The sequence below is a fragment of the Cricetulus griseus genome, chromosome 5 (genome assembly GCF_003668045.3).
Source record: "Cricetulus griseus strain 17A/GY chromosome 5, alternate assembly CriGri-PICRH-1.0, whole genome shotgun sequence".
Taxonomy (NCBI): Eukaryota; Metazoa; Chordata; class Mammalia; order Rodentia; family Cricetidae; genus Cricetulus; species Cricetulus griseus.
In genome coordinates this window covers 131,312,108-131,325,315 of record NC_048598.1, presented here as the reverse complement: position 1 = coordinate 131,325,315, position 13,208 = coordinate 131,312,108, and the positions used below count along the sequence as shown (strand labels likewise).

The 13,208-nt window shown below is 42.8% G+C and overlaps 1 protein-coding gene across 1 annotated transcript in view; it reads right to left on the bottom strand.

The window, feature by feature from the left end:
* The window catches only part of Ccdc175 (coiled-coil domain containing 175), a 70,074-nt gene that overhangs the window by 1,564 nt on the left and 55,302 nt on the right, over positions 1-13,208 (bottom strand). The window contains exons 15-19 of the mRNA XM_027418663.2: positions 12,562-12,641; positions 10,148-10,300; positions 6,782-6,884; positions 3,962-4,005; positions 3,128-3,314 (exon numbers count right to left, since the gene is read on the bottom strand). Coding sequence (XP_027274464.1) covers positions 3,128-3,314; positions 3,962-4,005; positions 6,782-6,884; positions 10,148-10,300; positions 12,562-12,641 — 567 coding nt within the window. The remainder of the gene's footprint in view (positions 1-3,127; positions 3,315-3,961; positions 4,006-6,781; positions 6,885-10,147; positions 10,301-12,561; positions 12,642-13,208) is intronic.

Genomic DNA, 13,208 nt, shown 5'->3' with positions numbered 1-13,208 from the left:
ATATGACTCAGCTATACCGTTCCACATCCTACCACAGAAATATGTGTATACCTGCAATTATTGCTTCTGTATTCACCATAGCAAAGACATGGAATCAGCCTAGATGTTTATCTACAGATGGATAATAAAAGTGTGCTATGTGTATACAGTGGGATTTTATTCTACCATAAAGAAAAAATAAATTACCAAATTTGTAGGAAAATGAGTGGAAGTGGAAATATTAAGCAAGGCTTGAAAAGTTAAATATGATGTTATCTCATAGATACAGATCCCAGGCTTTTGACCTTTATAAACATGTTTTAATGGGGGGGGCGGGGGAGGGTGAACAGCTGACAGGGAACTAGAAAGGGGCCCATGATGGGCGGGGAAAGGCTGCAAGGGAGGGACATGGGAGGGAAAGGAAACACATAAAACGAAGGCAGAAATGATTACAAGGCATGGGGGAGGGGTCTTGGAGATGGGTAAGAGGGGTGTATGGGTAGGGAGGTTTGGCCAAAACTAGTAATGTATTGAAATGGGAGCATGTTTGCTGGTATAAAGATAGAAATAAATATAAAGAATGAAAATAAATCAAGTTTAAATATACTCACAATCCCTGACTTGTAATTAAAGAAAGATAATGAAATTTTCTTTAAAAAGTTGTAATCTGTCTTTCTCGTGTGTGTGTGTGTGTGTGTGTGTGTGTGTATCTGTAAGGGCACATTGGGGGCAGTGGGTATCACACATATGTCACAATGCACGTGGAGTTCAGAGGACGACATGGAGGAGTCTACATAGGCCTGGGGAATCCATCTCAGGGTGTCAGGCTTGATGGCAAAGGACCTTTACCTACTGCTCCATCTCTTTGGCCCAAAACGTTTTGAATAATTTAAAAGTAATCTGTATCGTTACTGTTTGGGTTGTGGTATATGTCATTACTTGGTTTGCTTGTAAAACAGTAAAGGTAAAAGTTAATTGATCACAGTGTGCAGGTGAATTCTAGCACTCTGATATCCCCCTACTCATCCTTCTCTCCAGTTAGCGAGCCCACTGATGTTCCACAGCCTGGCTACTTGGGGTCCTTGGCCAGCTCATGTCTGCGCCTGTCCCTGACGTTCCTGTGTGCTCTCAGCATCCAATAAGAGAGCTTTACCTCCGTGAAGACTAGAAGCAATCCACTAATTCTAACCTTCATTCTCTTGCCCCAGGGGTACTCCTTAGAATAATGGAGCTAGTGTAATGGGTGTGGAGGAGGGCCGGACCTGAAGGGTTGTAATGACATATTATGTCCAAGAGTGGGCAGCAGAGGGCTGCTGTCCCGGCAGCAGTCCAGGGATTCTGGAGACCAGCAGGCAATTCAGAGTTGGAGACTATGGGTTGCTGTGAGATGGTGGCGTAATTGGAGGGCCAAACGGTACTTACATCCCTGGAACGGTGGGAGATTCTAGAGACCCGATGAACACTCAGTCCTTGTTTAATATTGTATAACTCCCGTTTGCTGTCGCTCATATTTTACGATTGGGGAGTGTGAAGAAGGGGGTGAAGCAGCAGAGCCCACCTGGCTTCAAAGCTCACATTCTACTCCGTGCCCAGGGAGCAGAGATAGGCAGCGCTATGGCAAGCCAGCAATCTGCTCTCAGATCTATCTCGGCTCAACTTCAGAGCCTCTGGCTCTTGATTCCTCAACCCAGCAGTCTCTTAGACAAACCCACACTTCTTATGACCCACTTTTGGCATACACAGGAATTAATATGCATGCATTTTCAATGGCTCCGGATTCTCTTCCTACTGTATCAGCAGTGGGCAAGTTTCAATCTAATTCTATGATAGCAGGCAGAACTGCAAAAGAAATTTCAGGACTGGCAGTGCCAAAAATACTATCTGACCCCTGATAGAGGAGGAGCTGCCAAGCTCTATACCGGGACTGTGAATCTTATTTGAGCAGGGCGTGTTGTATTCGCTGCAGTTACCCAGGTATCTTAGAGCTTGAGCAGGAGAGATGGTTAATAAATGCTTGCTGACCGCAACGTTTCATTGGCTCTAAAATAGTATAGCTCACTATTTTTGTTCTTGTTTTGTTTTAAGGATTTATTTGTTTTTACTTTGTGTGCACAGGTGTTTGCCCGCATGTTTGTATGTGCACCACATGCGTGCCTGGTGCCCAAGGAAGGCGTGTGTCCCCTGGAGCTGGAGTTATAGACGGCTGGGAGCTGTCGTGTGCTAAGAACCAAAACGTGGGGCAGCTGCAAAAGCAGCAAGAGCTTTTACCCGTGATGTTTCTCCAGCCCCAAGCACTGAGCTTTAAGTCACAGTTTTGTCACTCACTGTTCCACTGACTTTTGAAAACTATCTAATAAGCATATTCTTCCATAGTATCCTTTTCATTTGTAATGAAAATGCAATTTTCATTTTAGTTCATTATAGATGTTCGCCATGGTGTGTCCTAGAAACAAAATCTGTCTTCATTTTCCCTGTGTCTCAACCAGTGTGCCCTTAGGCTTTGCCAAAAGAGCCCCTCGCATGATTAGACAAGAGCATGCCAATGTCAACATGCTAATTCTAAATGTTTTCTCTATGAAGTTAGGTGGTCAATGTTCTAGACTTGGAGGATCGCCTGGCCCGTGTCACCATCACTCTGTGATTTGTAGCTTAAAAGCGCAGATATATGTACTATCTGAATGAACATGATTATGCTTCTATAGGATCATAGAGGCACGGGAATGGAACTCATATGAGGCAATAGTATGAAATGCTATTGTTCTTTTGAGTTTTCCCAGTTATCTAAAAGTATAGAACACTGTGTGGTGGCTCATGCCTGTAATCCTAGCACTCAGGAAGTTGAGGCAGGAGGCTCCTGAGTTCACTACAGCACCAGAATCCGCAGTAAGATCCTGTCGTCTCAAAGATGAATTACCCAGGCTTTGTTTTTAATCGTGAAGAAGATTCAAGACTAGTTCTCTTGAAAATTATCCCATGCGAAAGGAAGAACTAAAGCGTTCTAACAAACTCAACCCAAAGTGAGTACCTGTGTTCGGTGGGGATATTCACAGCAGCAAGCACTGTCCTTCCCCTTCCCCTTTCCCCTAGTGGCCAGTCCCTGAGGAGCCCCTTATTTTGATGTCACTAGCAGCAGGAAGTTCTACATTACCGGACGTTTCCAGGTACTGAATATGAAGATGTTCCGAGTTTGATTCCTCCACCACAAGAAGACGCAGCCTTTCGATGCTACCCAGCAGCCAGGCACTAATAGCCTCGATTTTCTCGTCCCGGTATTGCAGCTTCTCTATGAGACTCGTCATGTCTTGCAAGATATCTTCTCCATTGTTCACCATTTCCTTCAAGGAACAGAGTTTGGGGTATGTGAATATGATTGCAACAAGATAACATTCTGAGCAGATTCTTTGCAAAATAATGTCATGTATGAACAATTGTTACTAGGTACACAAAGTAACTCTTAGGACTGTATGGAGGCTAGATTCAAAGCAGCCTGTCTGGTTCCTGCCTACCTATAGGAGGAGGGGAAGGGAAGAAGGAAGGTGCTGGGTAGCTGGTACATATAGAGCGAGCCTAGAGCTGTCGGCACAGACTTACAAACAGATGTGTTGTATGTGTAATTGAAAAGAGTGAAAGAGAACAGAAGGAAAGGAAAGAAGTAGGGAGAGAGGGAGGGACAAAGAGAGACAGGGAGGGAAGGACTGCCCATGTTGATGACTGGTAGTATTAGAAGATAGTTTCTGAAAGGATTAAGATTTGGTAGTGACATTGGCACAGTGGGTGTGATGGTGGCACCACCCTGTCATCCTTCTGTAGGCTCACAATTCTGTCCATGCATACATGAGTACATACCAGTATATGCACATGTGAGCACACGTGAGCACACACAGAGACATGAACACGTACACACACACACACACACACACACACACACACACACACACACTTAATAACATGATACACGAGACGATGCAAGAAGAACCCTCACCTTAATTGTCGTCTGAAATTTTGCCAGGAAATCTCCATAGTGTTCTGAAATATTTAAAATACAATGGTTACTAAAATGATATTATTAATTAAAGGTTTAAAATTATTTTTATCTAAAAGTTTTTACTTCCAGAATGATGGGGAAAGGGGGAGAGAAGAGGGGGAAGAAGGAGGAGGAGGAGGAGAAGGAGAAGAAGAAGAGAAGAAGAAGAAAGAAGGAAAGAAAGAAAGAAAGAAAGAAAGAAAGAAAGAAGAAAAGTTCCACTTTTGCTTGACCTCATGGCAAAAAGTTAATATGAAACCCTAAGTTAAACCTCAGACTGAAAGAAAACTAAATTCCAGAATATATGAAGACTTTAGCTTGATGATAAGAACACTAAAAACCCAAGGTATGGAGTGAAAAGCTTTGAGTAGACATGTAATGGATCACAACTTCTACACTGCACCTGCTTGTACAAGCCTCTTGCATCTCAGAGCTCAGAGCTGGCATCCTCCCCTTGTTCTAGAGTAGTTACTTTAACCCGAGAGTCATGCGGGACTAATCCTCTGACTTCCAAGGCTAGGCCATGACAATACCACAAGCTTCCACTCCATTCTCCTGGGATACCTTTCTTGGAGACCAGCAGTTATGTGCCGAGACCATGTGGAGGTGCTCTGGCCAACAGATTCTCCAAGGCCCATTTGAGAGCCATAACAACTTCAAGCATAGGCACCGGTCTTTGGATAGTTCCAGACCCCAGATGCTGATTGTCCACAGCTTAGACAGGTTGTCTCTGAGCTCTGATCACATCACCAATTTGTGAGCAAAGTAAATTCTTTGCCTTAAGGTCCTAACTTTGTGATATTTGTTGGGTTTTTATTTGTTTTTTTATAAAAGATTATTTTTATTATTTTTATTTATGTGTGTATGCATGAGTGAAAGTCACACATGTGTTCAGGTGCCCAAGGAGGCCAGGAGAGAGCATTGGATCCCTTGCAGCTGGAGTTATAGCTAATATGGGTGCTAGGATCTGAACTCTGGTCCTCCGAAAGAGCATCAAGGGCTCTTTGGTATTTGTTATGCCAAAATAGTTCATTGGTTCTAGATGGTTCAAAAAAGATGATTTCAGACAGCCAAGAACCACATAAACTAATGACGATTGCAGGGAAAGGCAGATAAAAACCACAATGACATAACATTCTATGTTAATGCTTTTAATGTCCTCAAATTTCTAAGTATTGGTGAAGAGCTAGTGCAACAGGGCCTTTTTCATGTCACTATTTGTATGAGACCTTTAAACAACAATGTTGGCAAACTAGCAGTTTCTTCAAAAGTATTCAGACAACAACAGTGCAACCCAGCTATTCCACTCATAAGTGTCACCTAAGAAATAACTAAATAAATAAAATCCAGAAACATACTTCCAGACAAATGTCACTAGTTGCTTCACTTATGATAAATGAAGAACAAGGCAAATGTCCCTCAGCTGGTGTATGTGGTTTGAATGTCGTTGGCCCCCATAAGCTCATAGGGAGTGGCGTTATTAGGAGGTGTGGCTTTGTTGGAGGAGGTGTGGTTTTGTTGGAGGAAGTGTGTCACTGTGGGGGTAGGCTCTGAGTTTCATTTATGTTGAAGCCATGCCCAGTGTCTCAGACCACTTCCTGCTGCCTGCAGATCACCAACTCTCAGCTCCTTCTCCAGCACCATGTTGGCCTGCACGCTGCCAAGCCTCCTGCCATGATGATAATGGACTCCACCTCGGAACTGTAAGCCACCCCTATGAAATGTTTTCATTTATTAGAGTTGCCATGGTCATGGTGTCTCTTCACAGCTGGTGAAGAGAAGAAGGATGGAGAGCTGATAGTAGTGCACTGTGCCAAGGGGAGGCAGCTTGTGGCTCGAGAAAGAACCGAGATGAATCTTTTGTATTTTGTGGTTGTTTTGAGACAGGTTAAAACTCTAGTCCAGGCTGACATGGAACTTACTATGTAGCCCAGGCTGGTCTTTAACCCACACCAACTCCTCTGTTTCAGCTTTCTAAGTGTTGGGATAACAGGTGTGAGCCCTCACCCAACACACACACACACACACACACACACACACACACACACACACACACACACACACACACACGGCTTCATGGACAAATCTTAAAAATCCATTTTGCAGAGGCAAAGAAGCCAGGATGCAGACGTGTGTACATGCTGTGTCCTTTCCTTTTGTTAACTGTTGGGTTAGAAGGCAGGTTGGTGGCGTCCGGAGACTGGAGGTGGGATGAAAGATTAGCTGGAAGGGACAGGCGGCAGCAGTCGTTTTTTTTTTTTTTTTTTTTTTTTTTTTTTTTTTTGTAACCAAAAGGAATACCTGACAGAAAGAACTTAAGGAAGGAGGCTATTTGGGCCTCTAGTTTCAGAGGGTCTTCATTCACTGTGGCACAATAGAGCAGCTGTCTGTGCTGATAGTACTGTGTGGTGGAGAGTCCATGGTTATTGATTGGTAGCTCGGGAAACAGAAAATACAGGCTGGACTCAGGAACCATTATAACCCTGAAAGGCCTGTTCCTAAAGACCTACTCCCGTCAGCCAGGCCTCGCCCTGCAAAGATCTCACAGCCTTCCTGATAGCTCCACAACTCAAACCAGGAGCCGGGGAAGGGCATTTCATATTCACATCATGACACGATACACAATGATGAACATGCTCTACACTGCTGTGGTGGCAGTGACTGCCAGAGTGCATAAATTCCTCAAAATTCACTGAATTTTAAAATGGATGTGTTTTATTGACATGCAAATCAATAAAAACTAATTTAAACAAGAACCAAGAGTGATGCGTTACTTACTGTGCTGAGCTATCAGTTGCCAAGACAGGTCACTTGAGTTCTCCACGGTTTTGTGTTGCTTTTCTCTGTACATCTGGATTTGTTTCTTCAGGTACTCAAGAAACTGAGAGGGAAAGGAACATTTTGAGTTAGTGAAGTGTCCATGCGGCCATTCATGCCACAAGTATCGATGCTTCACGATGCCCCTGACTGTCCCTCGGCATCTTCCTCCATTCAAGCGAGAAGACAGAGGGTCCCGTTTTCCTACTATTTCAGCAGCCAAAGAAATTAACATGGTGCACTGAATAAGGCTGGACATGGTAAGAAGTTAAAAGACCAAATGCTTCATATCCACAAGAAAAAGGCTCCTTTTGTAAAATACAGCAATCGAAATTCTCAGTCCTTTTAGTAAATGTTAGATGTTGTGTCTGCAGGAGGAGAGGTGAGCAGGGCACTTCAACAGGTGGATAAAATTCCTCCCCAGTCTGTGTCAAAGGCTGGCTGCAGCACGTTGTGTTGAGTACATGAGGGTTACTGAGGAACCAAAATTTTTCACAGCACACACATCCTTCTGAAAAACATCAGTCCTTAAGCTGCTTTAGCTCTACTAGACAAAGCATGTGAACTTGGTGGGATAACTCTTGACATTTAACAGACAGAAATAAATCACATAGAGCCATGAAGGGATTTCCTTAATGCCATCAGGCATTAAGTGGCCAGGCTACTTCCCTCATCAGGCTCCCACTGAAGGAATGGTTTTTTATTCTTCTCTAGCTAAAAATAGTTCTTGAAACAAACAAACAAACAAACAAACAAACATAGAGTCTTTTCTTGTCTAAAAACTACATAATGGGGTTGGAGAGATGGCTCAGAGGTTAAGAGCACTGACTGCTCTTCCAGAGGTCCTGAGTTCAATTCCCAGCAACCACATAGTGGCTCACAACCATCTATAATGAGATCTGGTGCCCGCTTCCAGCCTGCAGGCATATATGCAGGCAGAACATTGTGTACATAATAAATAAAATCTTTTTTTTTAAAGTACATAATGTACTACCTGACCTTTGAAATTATTATGAGCGTTGAACGGAACCAAGTCCCACGACTCTTGGGACATTGATGTAGACCCTAACTTTGAGGTTGTTACAGTTTAGTGGGGGAGAAATGTTTACAAAGAAGCAGTATTCACCCTGTGAGACACTAAGGACAGTGTCTCCAATGAGTGACAGACTCTACCTCATGTCTTTCAAACAAAGGAATATTGTATAAACCTCTGTGATAACTGTCTTATAACAGTTATGAAATATAGAAAGTATAATTATTCATGTATCATTAAAAACTGTTATTGAACATACCATGTTAAAATTAAAATAAGTAAATCTTAAGTATAAATAGGCAAGCCTTACTCTTTTGAGATATAGGCCTGAAATTAATGTTCATAAATTGAGATTGTTTCTTTTGGGGTTAGATGAACAGACTTATTTGCTGTATAATTATCAGTTACTATGATACAACTTATTTTTTAGCTAGGCAAAGGAAACTTGAACATGAATTTTACGAATTAAGATATCTGAGTGCCCAACAACACACCAGCAGGTGTTTCTTTACTTGTCAAAGAGACTCAGATCTGCGGGACACCAGGGCACACACACCGGAAGAGCAGAACTGGAAAGAGACAGTTGGATGAAAATATCCCTTGATGCCAAAGAGACTAACCTTTCCCCAGGCCTATCCACCATGGGAATACTATGCCTCGAGACCATTTAAAACTATGTTCTCTTCTATGCAATCCAGGATGTACAGTGAAAAACAAAAAACAAAAACTATGTTCTCAACCTGATGTCCTACTGTGTGCTCAGCCTGTTTAAGTTTAACCTGTATTCAAGAGAACAATGCAACCAACTTTGCTGTGCCTTGGACTTGCCAGCAATGAAATTTTGTAACCCAAGGTAAATTCATAGCTCTGATTTTAAAGTTATGAACTCTTCCATGCCCTTGACCTAGAATAATATGTGTGTGTGTGTGTGTGTGTGTGTGTGCGTGTGTGTGTGTGTGTGTGTTGTGGTGATTGTTTTCAGAAAACAAGTTTAAAGCAGCCTTAAACCAAATAAATATCCCATAAATGTTGGAATCAGCATGTGGATATAGGTTGCTGATATCTGTTTGAGGTATTTACTGCTATTCTGGGTCAGTTGGGGTCAGTAAAACAACTTGTAAAATTTTGTTAAAGATTTCTGTAAAGGATCCTTCATCTCTGTCCCCATACAATGTTTTCTGTGTTATTCAATAAATATAGAGCAAGCTTTAGAGCAAGCTTTTTGTTAAGGATGGGCACAACCAGAGACCAGATAAAAACACAGGAGACAGGCAAGAGCACACACACACTAGACTAGCTAGAGACAAGCTACAGACAGTTGGAAGATAAGATATGGGCAGAAAAGTGGAAAAATCCAAAATTGGGCTTGCTCTTGATCAAACTAATTCAAGAGGAAATCCGTGTTATTATTCCTTAACGCGACACTGACACAGGTGAGGTTGTGAATTTCAGGGCTCTCACACTTTGCTGGTGTGAGGGGTGTTGTAATTTTAAAAAATGGTGTGTATGAGAAAGATGCCATGTGACAGAGCTTGGGTGGAGGGCTTTTTTTTTTTAATTAGGAGAAAGTGAATGGGAAAGGGGAAGGGAGAGGGAAGACCAGTGGGGGTCAGGAGTGACAGAAGAGAAAAGAGAGGCAGAAAGAGAGGGGAGGGGGAGGGAGAGAGAGGCAAAGAAGCAGAAGAGAGAGAAGATGAAAGGAGGGCAGGGCCCTTTTAAAAGGGAACATAGTGAATGTGCACAGGTGGTGCTCTTAGCAGCTGCAGCTGAGGATGTGTCCTGTCAGAACCCCAAGGATAGGCCGGTACAGAAGCCTGAATGCTTTGGGAGCCTGGCACTCTTCAGGACTGCAGAAGATGCACCTACTGATACTTTGCAGTTTTAGTTGGGATCTATAGCCAACAGAAATATATCTATCAGAACAGTTATACTTGAATGGGCTTAGGAGCAGGGCTGGTAATAGCCAAAAGAAATTCCCCCCCAACAATAGCACTGTCTAAATAAATACTAGTCATATGATGGGATATACAGAATAGAGAATAATGAATTACACTCAGTGAGGATCAACCTCAGAGACAGGAGGCTGAACAAACTCGTGGATGCAGCATTGCTCTTCACATGTAATGCTTGCATCCTGACAAAACCAGTCTCTGGAATTACAAGTTGATGGTATTCTTGTGGGGAGAGGTGTGGGTGACTGGAGAGATTGAGAAGACTGGAACCTTCTAAAGCTTATTGCTGGTTCAGGCACTCAATCGAAATCATTAGCCAAAGTGAAGTGATCTTGAACTTACTTCTTTTAATTTTTTATTTTCCAGGATGAGAAGGGATGCCTTTTGGTCATGCACATAGATGTCGTTTTCCAAGTTCTTTAGAAATTCAAAATGCTCTTCAAGTTTTTTACTTTCAACCTTTCGTAAGTGTTGTAGTTCACTCTTCACCGAGTCCTGTCCAAACATAAAAGCTACGGTTATCTCCTAGGGATCAAAGGGCAGGGCACCAGCATTAGGCTGCCTAGGTCACCCATTTGTGCATTCACCCCTGAGCTGTCCAGCTGACCATGGCAATCTTGCAGTAGAAAATCCCCAAAGCTGCATGGTAAAAACTTATTTGTGGACTCTGGTAAGGTCGTGCATGAACCTTAAGTGAAGTTTCCTAGACACCAACAAAACTTCACAAATTAGGATATGCTTTGATATTTGAATAACTGCCTGTCTAAAATGGGGAGCGGGAGAGGGGTTCACTGAGATTTTTAAGGAAAATTGACTGTACCTAGAAGGGGGAGGTATTTCCTATGGTTATTCATTGATCTGCTCATTCATTCACCTACTGTTCATTTGCTTTTGAGACAAGGTGTCAAGTATCCCAGGCTGGCTTCAGGACTCTGGAGCCTAGGATGACCCTGAACCTCTAATATTCCTGTCTCCACCTCCCCAGTGCTAGCATTATGATTGTGGTCCACCAAGATCAGTCTACGCAGGGTTGAGGGCTGAATCTGGGATCTCACCCATTTCAGGCAAACACTCTTTCAATGGATCTTTATCGTCAATCCTGATCCTTTTTAAAAAAAAATTATTTGTTGAATAGTTAGTTTTTCTTACAGAATTCTCTATGCAGTTCCTAGTTATTATAGCATTATAAACCTCATGGTCTTTATCCATTGTATTCCTCACCTGGAACATCTTATTAGAAAAAAGGATGAAAAAAGGATCTCTCTCTCCTCTCTCTCCTCTCCCCCCCTCTCTCTCTCTCTCTGTGTGTGTGTGTGGGCGCGTGCACGCCTGTGTCGTCTGTACGTGCATGTGCCTTATACTTCTCTGTTGTCTTCGTCCATATTTCTTCTTGCCCACAGCATATCAAAAATCGCATTTGAGGCCAGCAGTGGTGGCGCATGCCTTTAAGCCCAGCACTTGGGAGGCAGAGACAGGTGGATCTCTGTGAGTTCGAGGCCAGCCTGCTCTACAGAGTGAGTTCCAGGACAATGTTACAAAGAAAAACCCTGTCTCAAAACCAAAATAAATAAATAAATGATCACATTTGATAGCCAGATATATCAAAGAATAGGATAATTCCATGCTCAATTAACCAACTGCATGCAAATAACTTATAATGAAGTTACAGATTGTGTATTTTGAAGGATAGTAAACATTTCTTTGCTTGCTCCTGTTCTATCTGCCACGACCTCTGCCTACTCAGTCTCAAAGAGCGTGACCAGTGCAATCCCCACCCTCTTAGAGAGAGGTTAGGTCTCCTCACCGGTCAACGTTGTTTTTCTACCATTATACTTGGGCTGCTTCCAGAGTCCCCCACCTTCTCAATCATGTGTTAATCTGAGGGAACTGAGAGCTATCACACCTAGAAGATATGCAAAGCTCACTTCTGGGTGTTTCTCTGAGGGCGTTTCAGATATGATTAGATCACCAGGACTCTCACTTAACAGATTTAGTGCATTGGCGGGCCCGAGTTTTGTACAGAGTATTTGGAGATGAGGGCATTGGGGACCTTGAAGCTGGGTGGAGGAACTGGATTTCTGGGTGTGTTTTTGAATGAGTTAGCTTGGTCCCAGCGCCTTCTTCCCATTACTCCTCTCTGCGCCCCCTGCTGGCCACGAGGTAAAAGGCTTTCCTCAACCATGTCCTTCCTTGCTGGAAACTCAGAAACTAGAGGAGCCAGCCAATCAGAGACGGCTGAGATCAAATACCCCTTCCCTCCATTAAGTTGGTTTTCTCAGGTGCATATATCTCACAGTAGTGCCAAACTTCCCCCATATGTATATATTGACTACGGTTTTAAACATGTTGGTAGGATAAGATTAATAAGTCAATTTCATGAAAACTGAATAAATAGTGTTGCTTGAATACACCAGCATTGTAAATTTTAAAGAAGGAAAAGGTGGGGGGCTCTGAGTGGTAGCATGCTTTTATCCGGGCACTGTGGAGGCTAAGGTAGGAGATTCATTAGTTTACTTCCAGGACTGACTACACAGAAAGAAAAAAGAAAGAAAGGAAGGAAGGAAGGAAGGAAGGAAGGAAGGAAGGAAGGAAGGAAGGAACCATGTCTAAGAAAACCAAGCCCCAAGGCTTGGTTCTAGTTCTGGCAGTACAGCACTTGCCTAGCATATAAAAGCCTGGATTTCAATCTCTGACACTGCAAGTAGCACAAAATAAAATTCCAAGTCAAATGAACCACAGCGATTATGATTATTTACCATGTTCTCCTCATATCTGGTGATATCCTTTCTAAAGCGGAAAATGTAGTTGTTCAATAACCTCACCTCTTGCTTCTTTGCTATTTAAAAAGAGAGAAAATAACTGTCCACAAAGTTATTTGGTTTAAAAAAATTAACCAATATAAGACATGCACACTTTTAACAGTTACACTATGATCAACTATTACCACAATAAAAAGGCAGCTAATAGCTGGGCGGTGGTGGCACATGCCTTCAATTCCCAGCACTTGGGAGGCAGAGGCAGGTGGATCTCTGTGAGTTCAAGACCAGCCTGGTCTACAAGAGCTATTTCCAGGACAGACTCCAAAGCTACACAGAGAAAACCTTTCTCAACACCCCCCCCCAAGGCAGATAACTGCTCCCCAGTGCATTTACCCTGTGTCTGGTTCCTCAGAATCAACCATGTTATCAGTTTGTTTCTTTTAGCTTTGTTTTATTTATGTATGTGTGTGAGAGACAGAGGGTATATGCACACATGTGCACTCAAAGGTATATAGAGGCCAGAAGATGGCATCAGAGTTGAGTTTCTGGAGTGTGAGGGATGCCTGGCTTATTTCATAGGCACCACGAACTGAACTCTGGTCCTCATGACTGTGGATTAAGTGCCCTTAAAAACCAAGCCATCT